The following is a 20,806-nucleotide window of genomic DNA, read 5'->3' on the forward strand; positions in this document are numbered from 1 at the left end:
TAGCAGTTGGTAGTCCATCAACAGTAGTCTAATACAAGTACTAGGTGATGTCAGTTTGAATAATTTTTTAAGACTAGCTGCATAAATCTTCAGATTAGTTACCATGCCATCTGCTAACTTCTTGAGGTGACATCAAGAGAACAAAACATTTCCTCGCAAATAATGTTGCACGGTTGCACCTACTGAGTTTAGCCAATAGCAGGAAATACGATTTGGAGTCTAATAAAAGCTTTTATAGTTGAATATGAAATGTAGACTCTTTGTTTTTTTTTATTTTTTTATGAAGGTCTGAAGATTTCATTAATACTAGACTTTCTTACAAAAGTGAGAGAACGCAAATATATGTGGCCTCGTTAAAACCTTTTCCGGGTAAAATCCAATTGGGATAAAACCCCGGCCAAAGGAAATAGTACCACGCGTTCATACATACAACAAATTAAAACAAAATTTACTGACATTGTTGTCAATTAATCTTAAACAGCTAGGCAATTTTCATGCCAATTGCATTTCACTGAAAAGGAAGTTGTTCTCCTCAGGACTAAAATTGATTGACTCCAACCAATTTGAACAATCTTCATCAGCTATCTTTTGTTGCTCAAAAGTACTTGAGACCTCCACCAAAGACTCAACCCAGTACGCACCATCCTGAAAGCCAATCGATCCTCCACAAACATTATTGCTTCCAGATCGATCAATGCAACCATTTTCCGAGGATAAATATGGCATATCATTGCAACCATCATAGGCCGCAGACATGGATGATGTGGGAGCAGAGAGAAGGGTGCTGTTTTCCACGTTTTCTTCAGCTGCCACATCTATATTAATACTCTTACCATTAATAAGAACTAGTTCTTCCATGTCCACCATACCCATTTCTTCTAACATTTCCGCCAAGGGAAAAGTCTTCCTCCGGTAGCGGATTAAATATTCCATGATCGTCTACAAATGAAGGGCCTGATTGCACCTCGGCTGCTAATTGTTGGAGTCCACCATTTTCCCCACCTTCAAAGCCAATTGCTCGAGCTTCTGAGGGTGCATTATCATCTTCAAAGCATTCCAATGACTCTTCTAGTTCAGCTGCGAATGCAGCATCATCTTCTGATGGCATTGTTAATGGTGCATTACCAATGGATGGCACCGTTCGTTGCCGCTTCGCTTGTGGCTCAAGCAACTCTTCTTGCTCCCTTTTCGATTTTTCTCCATCATCAAATGCATAATTGTTTTCAAGAACCTCTTTCTCTTCACGTTGCTTTCTTTTCTTTTCGATCTTGGTTTTGGGTTCACCATTCTTTCGTAGTAGACATAGAACATAGTCTTCCAGCTTTTGTTTATTGTCTCTGAGTGATTGATCAAGGTAGAACTCATACAAGATCCAACAGCCGTTGTGAACCGAGTCATCATTCTTGTAAGTATATCTTTTCTTCAAGCCAACAACACGACCTGTTTCAACAGATCGTACTGGCTTGTCGGAGTCGTCGCCCTTCCAGGTGCCACTTCCAACATTCCGGCGTACGCGCTTGGCTGTGGAACTCATCTTCCTTCTTGTGTTGGGTGAAGAAGTAAATGTCCTTGTTGAGCCTCAAGTCGTGTGGTCTTTTGGTCTTGAAGGCCTCCCATATCTCCCAAGGTTCTAGGTGACCGTAGAGGTCACAGTCGAACACCACGCGGTTTCTGCCGGGCACGATCTGTCCGCTCAACATGGGCTTGAGGTAGAAGAGAACTAGTTCATCTTCCATGGGGCAGAACCTCTGGCCAGGAAGTTGATTGCCTCTGCTCTCCTCCATCGGAAATTCTTTCTGCATGTTTCTCGATCTTCTCTTGCTTTTCTTGGTTTCGGAAAGATTTGTTTATGGATAGAATTGTTTCTGGAAAGAAAACGAGCTAGGGTTTTGATGGGTTTGGAAACTTAGGGATATAGTTTATAGAAACTTAGGGCTTCAGTTTATATAGAAGGATTAGAAGCTTAGTTTATAAGGAAGGTTTCCTCTTGAGCACAACACTAGCCTATGAGCCAACACGTGTCCTCGTCCTCGAGCCAGAAGTACTCGTACAAAACGACGACGTTGGGGCACCTTGCAACTGACCGCCTAGCATCTAAAGATTCCTCCAGCTCACTCCTACCCACCTAATGGCGGAACTATTTGGGGGCCGGAGTGGGCCCTGGCTCCCCCCCCCCCCTCCCAAAAATTATTTTGGAAAATGAAATTATTTTATTGGTAGGCTTGTATTTTTATCATAATTAAAAGTTATTTGACTAAAATTTATAATTATGGCCCCCCTCAAATTAAATTTTTTAACATTAATTATTGCAGTAAACAGATAACTATAATGCATCTTATAGAATTCTATAAAATATAAATTAATGAGTGCATTTAAAGGATAATATTATTGCATGTTATTCAATATTTGTTTGTATTTGAATTTTATAGTAAATTTCAATTGGAAAAAAAAAATGTATCAAATTTTTTGGCCCCCTCAAAGAGAAGTTTCAAGTTCCGCCACTGTACCCACCCAGGTGGGGGGTCACCTGATGTGGTGTCAAGAGATCTGGTTGCCCCTAAGCGACTAAGAGATCTCAGCCATTGGATGATCTGTTAGACCATTACCGTCAGTTTCAAACAGTATTGGACAAAAAGTCTTGACTCACCTAGTAAAAACGCAATTCAGCTTTTCTACTTGACCGTCGCCGAGGCCATCAGCATCAGCCAGAGGTCGCTGAGAAGCTCTTCAAGATTCTCGACTTGATTCCGTGTTTGAATGGACGTCGTCGATCGTTGGAGTCAAGAACCTAAACCTTAAGATTGATCACAACACTCAACTCTATACCAAATAAGGCATGATGCCAAACCAAGATCATTATTGCAGGTCTTATCAAACCATAATAATTAGTATTATACCCAAAATTTTACTACCGCACCGAACAAAACCCCTATACACAAATTCTATATTATACTAGAGTCTTATCCTTGTAGTCATGCTAGTACACTTACCAGTAGTCAAGTTCATGCATGGCATTTGCCATTTTCAATGACTTAATTATGTCCTCTACCATGGAGAAGTCACAACTTCAAGTAATAAAATATGAGATCCACAAATTCAATCCTTTAGACACAATGTTTTTCAACAGCATACCATATCAACTCAAACCCAAAATTGACATTTAAACCTTTCCTTGAACCAAGGTTTTTTACTATGTTTACTGCGGTGGTGAACACATACATATTTATCATCATAACCCAGCTTAAACTTTACCAAATCCATGTCCAAACTCCAAAATTTAAGAGTTTTAACTCAATCTCAGAACCTTTTTCCGCAGTTTTCCACAAATATTACCCTACACTTGCTGTGTTTTGTCTTCAATTGCCACCCACAACAAAATTACAAAATTGCTCTTAAATAGAGTGTCTATGCAGTGAATTAGGCAAGCAAAGATCTATGCTCATATGCTAAATATTAAGCAAAAGGCATTTTCATACTCTAAACATTCATTTATACAATCCTAGAATTCACGTCTACAAGTCACTGTTAGAACTACATACTATTGCAAAATATCATGGTTCTTGCAATCAAGTCATGAGTAGAATGAAGTCAAGCAACTAGTCACAAACCAGCTCATGGAAAGATATTGAGACCACCTCATGAGTCATGCCATATGCAATTAACAAAAAGAATCCTAATTATTCAATGCAATAGATGGATACAAGCAAGTGTACTTATAGAGGCTAACCAGAAGTTTTAGTCGAACAATGAATCTCAAGCAAGGGATTGATTTGAAAACACCAAAGCATAGTCTAATCTTCTGTTCGAATTGCTCATCAATCTCCATGCTATGTAATACATAACCAAACTCCTCAATCAATTTTTGTTTTTGACGGGCGCTCTTTCCTTCTAAAACAAGCTAGAGAAGCTGCCTCCACCATACCTTTCAGCAAACTTAGTGAGTGGAACCATGAACTGAAGGAACTTTCCCACCCTCAAATGAAGATCGGATACGGCTCAATGGGAGCGCAATATCATCAATAGTGATACTCAAGCGATCCTCAGTGTCAAAGAGCGAGAGAACAAGCGGAGGCAATGCACAACGGAACCCCTATACTAACCAAGATTGCAGCAGTAACGCCTTCGTCCCCCAGTGCTGTCTCAGGGAGATGGGGCTAAAATGATGTCCCTCAACTATCAACAAAAATGATCCACCCTACAAAAAAAAAAGTGAAAGATTCACAAGAAACGCGCAGCAAAACTTGATTATGTGGACTCTGTTTATCTCTTCCCATACTCCACTGTCTATCTCTTCCCATACTCCACATAATCATGGGGGCTAAAGGCACCACAGTCAGTGCCAAGTAGTGCAATAACAATTTAGAACACTACGTATCCGCTCATTATGGTCATCCTCACAAAGACTATCGTCGACAGCAGTTCTTTCACCAAATCATTTATACCGATGTCCTAACAAATCACATACAAGCAGAATGTCAAAAAAAAATGCAATACTAAACTCACTGCAGTCAACACCAAATAATGCTATACCAACTCACAACTTTGCTCACCTGCTTGTTACGATTATCTGCACAAGGACAGACATTTACAGCAGATTCCTTCATTAGAGCACTAGCACCAGCCACCTAACAAGGCACTTTCAAGGGAAATGTTTACCAAAAAAAAAACAGAGAAGAAGAAGAAGAGAAAACATGCAGAAAGCCTTGGTCACGTATCCCACTAACATTATGCTCGTGATTCTCCATCGAGACAGCAGCATGAGCTCCCTGCGAGGCAACAACTCAACCTCTACACAAACAAAAAATAATAACTCATGCAAGAGTACAGAGGCCTAAGTTTGGTTGCATACTTAGTTATCACCGTAGCTATCCTCTTCCATTAAAGCTATGGTTGGATTACCCTCCAAAGCAACAAGTTATTATTCAAGCATAGACACCACACCAAGAGCAAATACCAAGGTCATGTAGCAACATGCAACATGCAAAGAAGCAAGTATCCTCACACAAAATTACACAGAATTCCCAAGCATATAAACTCACCCGATCATCCTCATCTCCAAGGGATTCCGCCTATTAGGAAAGGAAAACACCAAGTAAATTGCACGTCATGCAGCCAAAAAAATAGAAGAAGAAGAAGATCGTGCCAGAAAAGGATACCTAACTACTGTCATCGCAGGTCTCTCCCTCATAAGTATCAGATTCATTCTCCTCATGTGTACTGACATTATCACTAAGGGGGCTACCTTCGATGTCGTCACTTGGCGCGTCACTAAGATCAACATGAGCAGCACCCTTAGACGACGGTTTAGGTTTAGAAAAACTCATGTTAGCAACGCGAGAGCTCCGCCTGCGGACAGCAGGTGAGGCATCAACTGTAACCTTTTGCTTAGTAGCTCCACTAGGTCTTGAGCAAGAAGCGGCTTTCCTTTTCTTCCCTTTTCCATCAGCTAAACTCGACGGCAGTATCACTCTAACACCAAAGGCACTTTTGACTACTGGAGGAGGGATGCGATCCTTTGCCACCTTAGGTTTGAAGCGGTAAACTTTTTTTTTACTTTCTTCTCTATTCTCGGAAGGCCTGACTTTGCCTTTTGTTGCACACTTGTCACCCTCCTCTGTTCTTGTTAAGTCCACCTCTAAATCATCCCCACCTTTAAGATGACCAACCATATGTTCTATGCCATTCGAGTATACCTCAGTATATGGAAGGTTAAGTCTAGACATGACACCCATGACAGTGCTACTGCGAAGTAGTCTCTTGTTCTCACTATTGGCTTTCGGACACAACCTAGTCCCACTAGTCTGAATAAACCTCCTGAACTCGCACCGCTGCAACTCCCAAAACCTCAAGAACGTTGATGTAGGGGAGCCAACACAGTCCTTCTTCCCGAGCTATCTGAGAGCATACCTCTACAAGAAATACCATCTATCCGAGTGAAACCCATGATGCAGTCCCCAAGATGTCCACCGTAAGATAGATGCGATGGCACATCCTGGTCGATGCCAAACTGCCTCTTAACTCTATGAGGGGAATACTTCTCCATCACAGGGTCAAAGAAATCGCCACATGCTATTATGGACTGCGCGCTAGTGGCAAGAAGCAACTCAACCGATTCCAAGAACGGTGATGAATTACCCTCTGGATAAAAGAAAGGAAATGCCTGGAAGCCATGAGCAGTAAAATATGGCCTGAAATTGAACTGCCTAATGTCATCCAAAACAGCAGACCTAAATGCACCCTTCTTGGCCTTCCTTCTGAACCATCTATAACACAACGGGAATCCTACTAGATTGAAGTCTCTTTTACTTCCCTCAAGTTGATGAAGGGACTCAGGAGTTACAGGTTCCACAGCCGAACCTTCGAATCTCTCCATACAAACACTTGAAGGAAGAAGCTAGATACTAAAGAGTCAATGCCATACTGCCCCGCACCTTCTTTGTCATCCTTTGAAATCTGATCAAGCTTCCTATATAGATGACCAAGGAAGAGAAGAGCAAGAGGGAAACAAGTACCGGCTGCTAGCATAATGGCCAATAGGAAGACTCGTTGCTGCACGTTCTCATAGGGAAAATCCGCAAAGATGAACCTGCTCAACCAGTAAGCAAACATGGCCTCCACCCGGCAGCCAGATTCAAAGCCTGCACCATGCCTAAACTTGCCTCCATCCGTCGAGCCCCAAAAGTGTCTCACCCAGTTACAAAAACGGAACACTTCTTTAAAGTCATGAGCACCATTTTCCAGAATCTGCAACTTCTTCTTCTGCGCCTTATTCAGCTCTATCCTGAAGGGATTACCATCTCCAATGATCAGGATTCTCATAATATTGCAGACATCTTCCAGAGAAGGAGTAAATTCCCCCCAAGAACAGATGAACGTGTGAGTCTTAGGGCTCCATCTTCGTACCACATGGAGAAGGTAAATGTCATCTTTGTAAACCTCACAAAAAGCCAGAAATAAACAGTGAAATCTTCACTCCAGCACTAATAAGGGCCTCTTCAAACACTTCCTGTTGTACCTCAAAGCTGACCCATTCCGGCCAACCCGCAGTGGTCCTCGCAGGATAACGGAAACATATAGGCACTGCAGGGTACTCTCCCCTCTCAATGAGCAACCTGGATATGAATTTGGGAGAAACAAAGTGCCCAGAAAATTCACGAGATACCTCCTCTGGGCTACCTTCACAATTCCTCGCGGTGGAAGTAGGAACTAGACCATCCTCCAGAGAGAAGTGGCGATCACGAAGTTCGACAGGTTGAGAAGATTCAGACGCTTGAGCCATTGCAAACAAAAGAAAGCCTTCCTGCAAAATAAAGTGTAACACCTGTGAGCAATGGCAATTGGTTTTCTAATACATGGCAACCCCTATCCGACACCAACAAGCAGGCAGAATGCCAAGCATAATCATACACTAACGAAACATGCAACACCATGCCAAAATATGTCACATCACTGTAATATATCGTGGTAAATTCATCATCGGTGCATCGCTTTCAAGCAAATTATAACAACCAAGCAAACACAACCCCGCACACCGATGCATGCAACTACTCCCCCCAATAAAAAAAAAAATAGAATGGGAACATCTAAAGCAGGAAACAAATCGAAATGCAAAAAGAAAGATGGCAGCCAAGCAATACACAAGCCAAGCCAAAATGTGACATATTCATGCCTTGCTCAAAACGGATGTATCCTAATAAGCTAGCCCATGCAAGAGAAAAGAAGAAGAAGACAAAACGAACAGACAATAGAGTGATATTCTTGATCAGCTCCAAGCATAAACATGCCTATCCCAAGGTAAAGCCGCAAATACCTTTTTCCCTTCATAGTATCAACCTCAGACACATGATGCGCGCATACAAATATATGCAAGCAACACAAAAAAAAAAAAACAGAAAGAAGGGTTTGGTCGACTGATGTGACTAAACAAAAACAAGGAGAGATGAATGATAGAGGAACTGTGTTTTCAAAAAAAAAAACTCCAGGCACATATGCACTTATCTAGCAATCTCAAGCAATGTTTGACACACATAAACATTCAAGCCAAAACCACACACCTGTTTTTTATAATACAAGCTTCACAGGCACGATATACTTATACATATGTATTTACAGAGAGAGTTAGCTGCGGTGATCTTAAGGAAACTAAATCCAAGAAAGAAAACAAGAGGGTTAGTAACGCAAGCGGACCATGAATCTTCCTATGAGATATTCAGCTGCGGTAATTCCGGTAAAGGTGAGACGCTATGCAACCAAACGCAACACACAAAAAAAGGGGGAAAGATAAATTGCTGTTTTAAGTCAATTGTGAAGCCTTCTGCTGCGTTGCATCACTACCCATGAAACAAAATCACAGCTCATCAAGTTGATAGGATCAGATGGCAAAATAAAAAAGCTCAAGTGAGGTCAATCCAAGGTCACGTTAGAGGAAGGCTGGGCATAAATAAGCAGCAATCACAAAAAAAAAAAAAAAAAAAAAAAAAAAAAAAAAAAAAAAACAGAGCCAATAAACGCAAGGAGGAATTGAACACAAGCTGCAGCAAAAGTGAAGATCGATTCAATACCGAAATTAATTCAAGCCATCACAAGACATCCATAACCCATCTGCATGCATAAGCCATTCAACAAAAATTTTACCCAGTTCAACAGTCCCATGGATTCGAGATTACCTTAGATGAAAAGGATCATGCAATCAAATCCACGAATTGGAAGAGGTGTAAGATGGATCCCTACAACAGAAAAAGAATCATGATTCCCCGTAGTAGGAGGAGGAATGCAACGGTTACACGCTGAAGGAAGAAAAAGAAGACAAAGAGAAGAATTTTAGGGTTTCGAAAGAGGGGAAATGAATATCTCGAATCCGAAAGCTCAGTGGGTTCAAAAATCTCTGGAATCTTTGAAGAACGCGAGCTCAAAGTGTCAAGCAGGACGCGAAGAGTTCAACACTCCTTAAGCGGGAAGAGGAGGCGAAACTGTGGAGCCTTTACACGTTATTGTTCAAAAGAAGAAGAAAGAAAAGAAAAGAAAAGAGCAGGCCTCTCATGCTGACTCACCTTAGAAATTGTAGGTTGGGCTGATTTTTCCTCATTTTGATTATGCGGCCCATTTCATGCTTCAAGCAGCCCACATAATCAAGGGGGCTAATGTTGGTACCCGAAAAATCACACGACAAATAAATATGTCGTCGCGAAATATTTTAGCATAAACACGCAATTTGTATAAAATTCTGTAAAACTATAGAATTTTATACCCATCTCTCGACTTTAACCCGCCAAGCAAACACACCCTAGATGTGGACCCAAGCCACATCCACGCATTTCTGGGGCTTGCAGAAGTGGGTATGGTGTGGAAGGTTACGGAAACATATAATGCTCGTCTATTGGTTTAACGTCATCGGTGGTCTCGATCTTGGGCTCGAGATCCAAGCCCGGTAATTTAAATCAATAGCGAATTGGTGAAAATGAGGTTTGGATCAACCTTTTTCCCTAAAAACTCAAAGCCTAAAGAAAAGCCCAAACCCAAAAGAAATAAGATAGTCAAGCCTTCCCGGTCTTTCTTCTAGCTTCCTTTCCTTTCCCCGCAGCTGCCAAACACGCTACTCGACCCAAATATCCAAGAGGAATATCGATCCCTCCTGTCAGTTAGCAAGGATTACCTTCCGACTGATAGGCGGATGTCCTCTCCCCCCTTGAACGATGAGCTCACAACCCCCTAGCTTCCCCTTCTGCCTCGTTCAAGGTTTTGTGCCACCGCAGTTGTCTCTGCTGCGACCTTTGCTCACTGTTGCAACGATCTTCTCCTCTTTCCAAGACTCCATCCCTCAAGAAAGCTCTGATCTCCCAGATTTTAAGGCAGAAATCCTGCATGAGCTAAAGGAGAAGCATCTTACCCAGAAAACCAAAGGGCTTGAGCCACCATAATACCCCTCCAATTGAGCCTATAAAACGAGAGATCAGGAACTGAAATTATCATCAAGCAACAACCCAGAAAGCTGAGAAACATTAAAAAGCCTCAACTCTTCAAGCCTCCAAGCCTCTAAGCACAAAACCTAGCTCTTAGTCCCTTTTCTCCCAAAATCCCCCTTCAAGCTCGTCTTCCAGAAAACCCGAATTCAAAAATCCCCAAATTCTTTCACCGCAGTATGTTTCTAGCTCCCACACCATCTTCACGCTGTCAAGCCTCACTTGATATCTGAATCACGCACAAGGTTCTCTCTTTAACATCAAGGTATTGAGTTAATTTTGGCCTAGTCTTGCTTAATTCAAAAGAACCCCCCCCCCCTCCCCACACACACACACACACACACACTCTCTCTCTCTCTCTCTCTCTCTCTCTCTCTCTCTCTGCTCGGAGAAAATGGTCGTCATTGCACTTAGCATCCATAGTTCGCCACTGCCTAACCATGACCGGAGACTGGAGAAATCCGTGGAGAACTATTAGAAAAGAACGAAAATAGAAGAAGATGAACATAGAGGAAGATTGTGAGAGGCTTTGATGACAATTGGAGGAATTGGAGGCAGGGCAGAGGTTCATTCTATCGGGGTTGAAGCTTGAGATTTGGAGACTTTTCTAGTTGGATAAATTAAATCACACCTTTCTAACTGGATTGGTAATCCACACTTGATAAAATTTGAAAAATTTGGTTGCTAGTTTTCCCAACTACCAAACATGATTAGTCAGATGACTCAGATTAGAAATGTTCCTATCCACCCTCCTTATCCGATGAAGCAAACGTGGCCTTAGTGTATTAGTATATTGTAGAATTAAAAAGAAAAGAAAAAAAGAAATCAAAGTTTGGAATAACTTAAAAACTTGTATTGAAATTCTTGTCCCAAATATAATAAGTTGAGGCGGTATGTCATAAAAATAAAAAATAAAAAATAAAAATCCATCCTCTATCGATCTGTTACTTTCCTGGTTGCCCCTTTTTCGAACTTTTTACTTGCTTGACATATCTTTGCATCTGTCTCTCATATCCTGGAAAGCAATCGGATCTGAGTTGGTATGTAATCGACATCGACGTGGGTCTCACTCGAGGAGGATCTCTGTTCTGTTCTGTTATGTTATGTATGTATCTGGTCATTGAAGTTGTTTCTTCGTAATGATGGCGGCTCCGAGAAATCTGGTGGGGCTCAGGGATGAAGAGAATGCCAAGGTGGCGGCGGAGGACGACCAGCAGGACGATGATTGGTCCACCGGCAAGAAGCCCAAGTCGGAGCGCTTGCCCCTCTCCCGCTGGGAGGTCGCCGCTGCTCTCTCCGTCTTCTTCATATTCTCCTCCGGCCTTTTCTGTGTCTACTTGACCATGCCCGCCGCCGATTACGGTAAACTCAAGCTTCCACGCACCATTGCCGATCTTCGCTTGCTCAAGTACGTTCCCCAATTATACCCCAATTATACCCAATTCCCAAACTCTCTCTTATACTTTTCTTCTTCTTCTCCAGAGATCATCTTGGCACCTATGCAAACGATTATCCAGCTCAATTCATTCTGGGTTACTGTTCCACATACATCTTCATGCAGACTTTCATGATTCCCGGAACGATATTCATGTCATTGCTGGCCGGAGCTCTTTTCGGGGTTTTCAGGGGCCTTCTCTTGGTTGTCTTCAACGCCACAGCTGGAGCTTCTTCCTGCTTCTTTTTGTCCAAGTTAATTGGCAGGCCTTTAGTCAGTTGGTTGTGGCCCGAAAAATTGAGATTCTTTCAGGCAGAGGTACATCCATTTCTTACTGGTTTTTGATTCGGATACTTGTGGCTTCCGCATCCTCTCCTCTTAACATTCATTCGTATGCATTCAGATCGCAAAGCGCAGGGAAAAGCTGCTCAACTATATGCTTTTCCTGAGGATAACTCCAACATTGCCAAACCTTTTCATCAACTTGGCATCTCCCATTGTTGACATACCCTTTCACATTTTCTTTCTTGCAACTTTGATTGGTCTTATTCCAGCCTCTTATATCACAGTCAGAGTAAGTCCCTTCTCGCTAATTCATTGATTTTTCTTTGCAACTTTACTCATCCTACTATTTTTCGTTGTCTCCTACTTTGATTGTTCTATTTTTCTGCTGCTTTTTGGAGTCTTTCAAAGGATAAGTGGTATAACATTACTTGTGTCATTAGGTGAGTGCTCACTATTTAGTAATCCCACTAAGTCCATATTCATCACCCGTGGTGTTAATATACTAATTTTCATCTCAACCTTTCAATGGTTGGAGTCGAGCCATTTTCATAAGATGGTAATTGTGATTTTAGTCAATCAAATGGTTTCTTCAATCCCATTATGACTGTAGCTAAACATATAGTCTGGAAAGAACTGATGGTGATGAATTCTTTTGCATGCCTAATGTTTTGGACCATGATCACCTATAATTCGGAACTCTGAGTACATTACTTCACAGCTGATGAGCTCATGTATTAAATGATATTTACTCAAAAGACCACAATATATAAGATATCTTATTGGGAAATGGTCATTAAAAGGAAATGAAGGGCACCTACTAAATTCTTCTTTTCTACATCCCATGTCTTCTTTACATGTTTTTATCTTCTTTTTGTGGCTTTTATTCTTGGGTAACACCCCCTTAGGTTTGGTAAGTGTAGTGAGGAATATATAAGAATACATATAGTCAGGTTTCAGTACCGTTTAACCTCAAATATATTATAATAAGTTGTGACGCTATGCAATCACACCTTACCTTGGTCAGTTATGGTTACAGTCCTTGTAATTTGATCATGGAGAAATTTTGAAATATGGTTTACATAGCCATCTATCTGAATAATAATAATCATCTTTGTTCAGACAAATTTATAATTACATGCTAAAGTCTGGAGTCATTGATGATCACCAATATCTCAACTTTCTGCAAGACAATAGAGTACACCCACTAATCCATGACCAGGAATTTGTAGGAGAAAACGAAACGGGGTAATTAAAACCCATAGTTTGAGCAACTTAGTTTTCTTGGCTGTATTATCTAATCAGCTTTAGATGATTAGAGTACTTGTCATTTTACTCCTTGGTCTGCTCAAGGTATTCTTATTTATTATGCAGGCACCACAAGTATATTACCGGGTTGCCCAATATCTAATATACTCTAATTATTTCAGGAATACTTGAGGTTTTCTGTTTGACGCTTTACTCTTTAGTTGTTTCTAAATGAATATGTGAGATGAAAAGAGTTAAGTCACCTAGCCTATTTATCATATATTGGTCTTCAGCCAGCAGCTAACTGAGGTAGCCTGTAGCCAGCCTGGGCAGATTGAGGCACTGAGCCACTATTCACCACCTATCGTGGTTGACCAGCAATTCTAGAAAAACTTCTGGTTTTATCATCTGTTTCCACTACGTATCTACTGGAGTTCCCTCACATCAAGGCCTATTACTCATAGGCTGCAGATATAAATAAGGCCTATATTATCCAGCCAACAGCTAGCAAGGTCCTGTAACCAGCGCTTCAGATCCGGGCACTGAGCCATTATTCACCACTTATCGTGGTTGACTGGCGATTCTAGAAAAGCTTTTGGTTTTGTTCTCTCTTTGAACTATGTGTATACTGCATTTTCCCCACATCATGTGCCATTACTCCTAGGGTCCAGATATAAACAGCCTATTTATAATTTATTGGTCTTAAGCCAACAGCTAGCTAAGTTAGCCTGTAGCCAGCTGTGGCAGATCGACTGATCGAGGCATTAAGCCACTATTCACCACCTATCCTGGTTGACTAAAGGATTCTAGTAAAGCCTCTGGTTTTGTTCTCTCTTTGCACCATGTGTCTACTGGAGTTCCCTCACATCATGCCCCGTTTGAATTGTGTGATATAGAACCAATTGGTAGTAAGATCAGGCCTTATGAAACTAAAGGATAGAACAGAAAGGTTATGGTTTATAGAAGGCGGAACAGAATAAACGGAAGAATAAGTATGAGATATTAGATAGTCTATGGAGACAGCAAGAACAATTAGAGGAGAGGTATTCAAGATTCAGCAATGGAGAACTTTTATTCGTTCATCAAATATAATTCTAGAACAACTAGGATAGTTGGTTCCTAATAACATTAGGCCAAATTAAATATCTAAGAATGTCACCAACATATGTAGCCAAAAAATATATATATATATAACCTTGCTCAGGTGCGGATATCCGCACCTAAGTAAAAAGGTACGGATTTCCATATTTGACCAACTTTTCGATCATATTTTCACATCTTAACCGTTCAGTTTTTAGGTCCTAATGTATAGATCATCTCTACAAAATTTCAGCCAAATTGATGATCGTTAAGGTATTCAAAACTGCAATTTACGCGAACGAACCGAATCTGTCGAACCGGAACCGTTCGTGTTTATAATGGTCAATTGCAGTTTTGAATGCCTTAACGATCATCAATTTGGCTGAAAATTTGTAGAGATGATTTATACATTAGGACCTAAAAACTGAACGGTTAAGATGTGAAAATATGATCGAAAAGTGGGTAAAAACTGGAAATCCGTACCTAAGAAAAACTGCGGACGTCCGCAATAAGTTCTAGACTTCTTATTGTTCAAATTTCTCCCATTTTCAATTGTATGAATCTTAATGGAAGCAATGTGTCAAGTATTTCCAAGAATTTATGGTGAATTGCAAACCTGTTTATCCTATTTATTGTTAGTAAGGCTGCTGTATAGTTATTTGAGGAATGTTTGCTGAGTGTGATCTATCCATTTGAGAAATGCTGTGGTAGCTAACTCTCGCGAAATTATCTTGAACTTGATACTAGTAACTTTGTTGGGATTATCATGGATTCATGCTGAAGCTTTTGGTTTTCAACCTGAAAAAAGCTAGTCTATTTAAAGAAAACTTATAAAGAAACTACTACTGATGTATTTTGAGGGGTAAAGTTCCACACTTCACTATTGATAATTCTTAATATCTTCATATGTGCTTCTAAGTGGAGTCCAAAAAGAAGTGGGTCTAACTACTCAATGCATGACAGGTTTCTGTGCATTATTTTCATTTCAGTAACTGATAGCTGCTGGTTTTGGTTATTTTTTCAGGCTGGCCTTGCTCTTGGGGATCTCAAGTCAGTCAAGGACCTCTACGATTTTAAAACATTATTTGTGCTTTTCCTTATTGGTTCAGTGATTATATTTCCAACACTTTTGAAGAGAAAGCGAATCTATGAATGAAAGTTCTGTTGGTAAGGACTCAATTTCATGATTCCATCCAAAACTATTCTGATGTTATAGCCATATGTTATATTTATTCAAGTTTTATTTTCAGTATCTAAAGGGAGTGTCTGTTTGTCAATGTAGGCTACTTGAAAGCATTCTTTACTAGGTATGTTACAGAGTTAAAATGATGCTTGGAAAGATGTGTAAAATGTGTATGGACTTCACATTGCTTTACGCGTGTCACGATGATAAGCTCTGTAAAATGTTCTTACAATTATATAGCAAATCTCAAAGAATCTGCTAGGCTTATGTTGGAGGTAAACTATTCTACATTTTATTCGGTTGCCTTTTTGCTTTTTATTCCTAATTCTTTTATTTTGGAGAAATTTTATACACTCCCTCCTATTTATTAGATACACACTATTTTTATACACTATACCCGTTGACCTGAGAAGTAAAAGCAAAAAAAAAAAAAAAAAAAAGAACTTACATCAGAACCTCCTAGCAGAGATGAGAACCAAGGCTACATCGCTCAATCGCGTATGTTACACAAGCTCAGTCTTCGATAAAAGGTTGAAAAAACGACAATCAAATGCAGCAGAACCCATTACATAGACTACCACTTCTCCAAGTTCTCTACGTTTCTGTTTATTTTCTCGTTGTTTTTAGTAGTCTGTCTCACTCAATTGTAGGGATGGCATGGGAAGGGTTGGGTAAGGGGATTAAATTAATTCATTCACCATCTCCTTACCCGGCCCAATCTCTGTAATAAGAAACTGGGAATTCTCCGTCCCCATCCCCATTGGAGATTAGGTTCCTGTATCTGCCCCAATCTCCGTTAATAATATTTCTAATTTATTACATAAACATTCATACAAATAATTATGGATTATAAAGTATGAAGTTAAAATCAAACATCAAAATAAAAATACGGAAGCTTTGTTAATCGTGTGTGTATGCGGAAAAACCCTAGCAGAGCGCCGACTTTGCTCTTAGCCGCTGTTTGTGACCTAGCCTCGCCTGTACGTGGGCATTGGAGCTTCTAATTGTCATGGCCTATCGGATCCTTGTATGGAACTGTAATGGAATAGTTAACTCGGTCACTCGTCGCAACCTGCTAGATGTGGTTCGTAAGGAGCGACCTAGACTTATTTTTTTGGCAGAGACCTTGTGTGATAAAAAGCAAATTGATACCTTGAAGATGAAGATAGGGTTTGATCATGCTCTAGTTCGTGAGAAAGGGCAGTTTAGTCAGGGACTTGCTTTGTTGTGGAGGAATGATGTTCCGGTTCATATCCACTATTATTCGGCGCGACATATTGATGCATGGATTGGAGCACCTGGTGATCCGGATCGGTGGAGGTTTACTGGTATTTATGGATATGCATCTTCCGCTCGTCGGAATATAACGTGGGATCTCATGAGGCATTTGCATTCAGAGTCCGACCTTCCCTGGCTCATTGTGGGAGATTTTAATGAAATATTATGCTCACGAGAGAAGACTGGGGGTGCATCTAGGCGAGTGTCACAGATGAATGAGTTTCGGGCGGCTATTACAGACTGCTCCTTATTAGATATGGGATTTCGGGGTAGCCCTTTTACATGGTGGGATCATCAAACGAAAGAGCGTCTTGATAGAAGTCTATGGTCCGCATCGTTGCATGCTTTGTTCTCCTATTCTCGCACTATTCATCTTCCACCAGGGGATTCTGATCATATACCTCTGTTGGTAGAATTGGGTCGCACACCCTTTTTGCATCGGCAACCAGTTAAGCGGAGTTTCAAGTTTGAGGAATTTTGGGCACGGCATGAAGACTGTCATGATGTGGTTATCAAAGGCTGGGCTAATCCAGTTACGGATGATCCGATGAAACAGGTGTGTCTTAAGATTAAATCTACTGGGATGTTTTTGCAACGTTGGCAGTATGGAGTCTTTCGCCATCGTAGGGAGGAGTTGCAGGCTATTCAGCAACGTTTGCAAAGTCTGATTAGTGTGCCATTTTCTGCCGGACAGATTGAAGATAAGAAGACCCTCAATGCCTGTTTCCAAGAGCTGCAAACAATGGAAGATTTGTATTGGCGACAACGCAGTAAGGTTGATTGGCTGAGAGATGGTGATCGTAATACTGCCTATTTCCACCGACGAGCCTCTAATAGGAAGCATCGCAATGCTATACATGGACTCAACAATGCGCTGGGCAGTGGGTTACTCGGCCTAATGAAGTAGAAGATGTCATTACGAACTATTATAATCACTTGTTCACATCTCAAGGGGTAAATGAGGAAGCTTTAAATCTTATCTTGGCAACAGTTTCTCCAAAGGTAACAACTTCGATGAATGGCAAGTTGGTTGCACCATATACCGATGATGAGGTCCGGAAGGCAGTATTTCAAATGCATCCCTCCAAGGCTCCAGGCCCGGATGGGATGTCACCTTTCTTTTATCAAAAGTATTGGCAAACAGTTGGTCCGGATGTCTGTTTTGCAGTTAAGGAGGCGTTGGGGTCTGGTGCAGTACTTCGGGAAATCAATTATACCCATGTTACGCTTATTCCTAAAGTTGAGAATCCACAGGCTATGACACAGTTGAGGCCAATTGATTTGTGTAATGTAATCTATCGGATATGTGCCAAGGTCCTAGCAAACCGATTGAAGAAAATATTGGGAGCTGTTATCTCACCCTTGCAGAGTGCCTTTGTACCAGGGAGATTAATTTCTGATAATACCTTGGTAGCTAATGAGGTGGCACATCAAATGCATATCAATAGGAGGACCGGGGATGGTACCTTTGTGTTGAAGCTGGATATTAGTAAAGCGTACGATCGTCTGGAATGGGATTTTTTGCGCCTCATGCTTCTCAAACTCGGTTTCGATAATCAGTGGGTGGATTTGGTTATGTCGTGTCTTACCACAGTCAGGTACTCCTTTAATGTTAATGGGGAACCTCGTGGATATGTAGTACCGTCTAGAGGGGTTCGACAGGGCGATCCATTATCTCCATATTTATTCATTTTGTGTGCCGAGGGTCTATCTTCTTTGATTTCCCATTTTGTGCAGCAAGATTGGTTGAAAGGAGTCGTGTTAGCTCCCACAGCGCCTCGGCTGCATCACTTGTTGTTTGCAGATGACTCCTTCCTATTTGGTATGGCCAATATGGAAGAATGCCAGCAGGTTCGTAATATACTTACTGCATACTTATGAAGTGGCCTCGGGGCAATAGATAAATCTGAGTAAGAGTAGTGTGGCTTTCTCCAAGAATGTAAAAATGCAGGATCAAGAACAGTTGGCTACTGTGCTGGGGGTAACCAGAATGGATAAGCATGACAGGTATTTAGGTCTCCCAACACATGTGGGACGATCGAAGAGTGAGGCTTTTGAGTATCTGAAAGAAAAGTTGTCCAAGAAAGTTATGAGTTGGCGCACTAAACTACTTAGTGGAGCTGGGAAAGAGATTTTGATTAAAGCAGTGGCACAAGCAGTACCTATGTACGTCATAATTTGTGTTATCTGCTACCACATAGTTATGTGCTCAATTTTGGTGGGGAGATACTGATTCTCAGCGAAAAATACATTGGCAGTCCTGGGAAAGGTTATGTATTCCAAAAAACGAAGGTGGAATGGGTTTTAAGGATTTACATCTGTTTAACTTAGCGATGCTAGCCAAGCAAGGCTGGAGACTTATAAAACACCCGACCTCTTTGATTGCTCAATTATATAAAGCTTTGTATTTTCCAGACATTTCTTTTTGGGAGGCTGAGTTAGGTCAACAGCCCTCTTTCCCATGGCGAAGTATTTTGGAGGCTCGTTCTGTATTGCAAGTTGGTACACGATGGATAATTGGCAATGGGGAAAATGTTAAGATCTGGGAACATCGGTGGTTACCGACAGATAGGTATGCTCGTGTCCCTTGGTCACGGCCTCCTGTGCACGGACCGGTTTTTGTTTCTGAGCTCATTGATCGGACTGCTGGCACGTGGAATGATGGTTTGCTTGCTGAGCTATTTCCCCCCCCCAGAAGTTGTAAGACCTCGGAAATTGTTATTAATTCCTAAATGTTTCCTAGGATTAATAAAGTGTTCGTTTGTACGATTTCGTGGTTCGAGGGTGAAGCGGAAAGTATTTCGAACAATTATTCGTTGGAATGCTTTGATTGAAGGGTTGACTTTTTATACGTTTAGATTCTGTGAGAACTTCCTTCACGGAAATCGTAGAGCGCGTCGATACGAGTTCGTGGACATGAGGAACGCGAAAATCGGAGTTCGTATGAAGAAGTTATGGCCATCAGAAAAAGTTTCCATTTTGGTATATATGGGATTTTCCGGAAATTATTTCAGAAATTCCAACTTTCAATTTTGGGAAAGTCGGACTCTCTCTCTCCTTCCGACGCCGGAAATCGCCCTCTCTCTTCTTCCGGCCATTTCTTCCTCCTCCGGCCACCTTTGGACGTGAAATTCTTGGGGTAGCCTCGCCTCGATCTTGCGCACCTCCCCGTGCCCACCTTGCAACCTATCTCGGCCTCTAGCCGCCGCAACAATGAAAACCCGATCTGACCTAAGTTTTGGGTCAACGCGGTTTTCTCCGTTCTCCGGCCACCATGGCTCGAGTTGTTGGACACCCTGGGATCGCCTGAGGACGTTGATGATGCTCCTAGAAGGAATTAGGCTGTAGTGGAGCGTGGAAGCAGATCAGAGCTTCGCCGGAAAACTGGGAAAATTCCGAGTTCACCGATTTTCGGGGTAGGTTTTCGACCCCTTTTACTTCGATTCAAGCTTTGTGATAGATATGAAAGTTGTTAGGCTTGATGAAATGAAGAGGAGCAGCCTGGCCCCGACACCATTGGCGGTGGTCGGCGGCGGCCTTTTCCGGCCACCTCCGGGGACCTCTGGGGCAGTTTCTGCTCCTCAGTACGATCTACTCGTCAATACGAGTATTTCGATATATAGTTTGTAATTTTTGGAAATCGTATGAGCATGTTATGAATTTTCCAAGTTTTAGGGTTTTCGGTTCGATCGGTTTTCGATCCGTGAGGATTCGGCCGTCCAATTGACTTGTAGTTTTGTTATATTGATCGTATAAGTATTCTGGAGGCCTCGGGTAGTCTTGGATGAAGTTTCGCCTCGATTGGCATTACTTTTGGGGATTTTAGTTCAACGGGGGTTTGAACTTTAATCGTTTTCGATCCGTATACTAAGTTGTGATGCATTCTACTTAGGTGATTGATGGAGTGTGTTCTGTACTTTATCTCGGCTGTAAGAGAAGACGCAGCGGGATTTAGAGGTGAGTAAATCTCACGGTGTTTCAGTTGATAAAGTAGTTATGTTTTAATTTAGTAGATTTAATTGTTAGCATGCAAAATCATATTTATCAAAATAAATTATTTGTTTTAAAATATATGAACTTGATCGACAACGGTTCATGGGTAAGTTAAAACAATGTTTTGATATAAAATGATTTTCGAGAGGAATAATTTATAAAACTATAGTTGGTATTAGTGGTCATTCCTGCGTGAATGACTACGTATATATATATATTTACGTGGAATATATATATTGGATGGTGTGACATTAATGATTGAGAGTTGATTGAATTGTTATTTCGAGCATTTCTCTTACGAGCATACAATTATCATGATGTGTTGATTATTGTGTAAAAGTGTGTTTT

At 41.2% G+C, this 20,806-nt stretch overlaps 1 protein-coding gene across 2 annotated transcripts; it reads left to right on the forward strand.

Moving 5' to 3' along the window:
• Nucleotides 1-10,874: 10,874 nt before the first annotated feature.
• On the forward strand, nucleotides 10,875-15,505 carry LOC133739083 (uncharacterized membrane protein At4g09580-like). Of its 2 annotated transcripts, XM_062166799.1 has the most exons (5): nucleotides 10,875-11,367; nucleotides 11,442-11,712; nucleotides 11,798-11,968; nucleotides 15,029-15,171; nucleotides 15,287-15,505. In XM_062166799.1, exons 1-4 carry the CDS (start codon nucleotides 11,099-11,101, stop codon nucleotides 15,158-15,160), a joined length of 843 nt encoding a protein of 280 aa, XP_062022783.1. In that variant the 5' UTR covers nucleotides 10,875-11,098; the 3' UTR covers nucleotides 15,161-15,171; nucleotides 15,287-15,505. The 2 variants fall into 2 exon arrangements, with proteins under 2 accessions (XP_062022783.1, XP_062022782.1); XM_062166798.1 differs by having other exon boundaries at nucleotides 15,029-15,505.
• The last annotated feature ends 5,301 nt before the right edge of the window (nucleotides 15,506-20,806 follow it).

This window comes from Rosa rugosa, chromosome 3 (genome assembly GCF_958449725.1).
Source record: "Rosa rugosa chromosome 3, drRosRugo1.1, whole genome shotgun sequence".
Classification (NCBI taxonomy): Eukaryota; Viridiplantae; Streptophyta; class Magnoliopsida; order Rosales; family Rosaceae; genus Rosa; species Rosa rugosa.

Excerpts from the sequence above, each read along its gene's own strand:
- LOC133739083 (XM_062166798.1), top strand. The coding sequence starts at position 11,099 with ATGATGGCGGCTCCGAGAAATCTGGTGGGGCTCAGGGATGAAGAGAAT. Across the intron at positions 11,368-11,441 it reads GCCGATCTTCGCTTGCTCAA|AGATCATCTTGGCACCTATG; the intron begins GTACGTTCCCCA and ends CTTCTTCTCCAG. Across the intron at positions 11,713-11,797 it reads TGAGATTCTTTCAGGCAGAG|ATCGCAAAGCGCAGGGAAAA; the intron begins GTACATCCATTT and ends GTATGCATTCAG.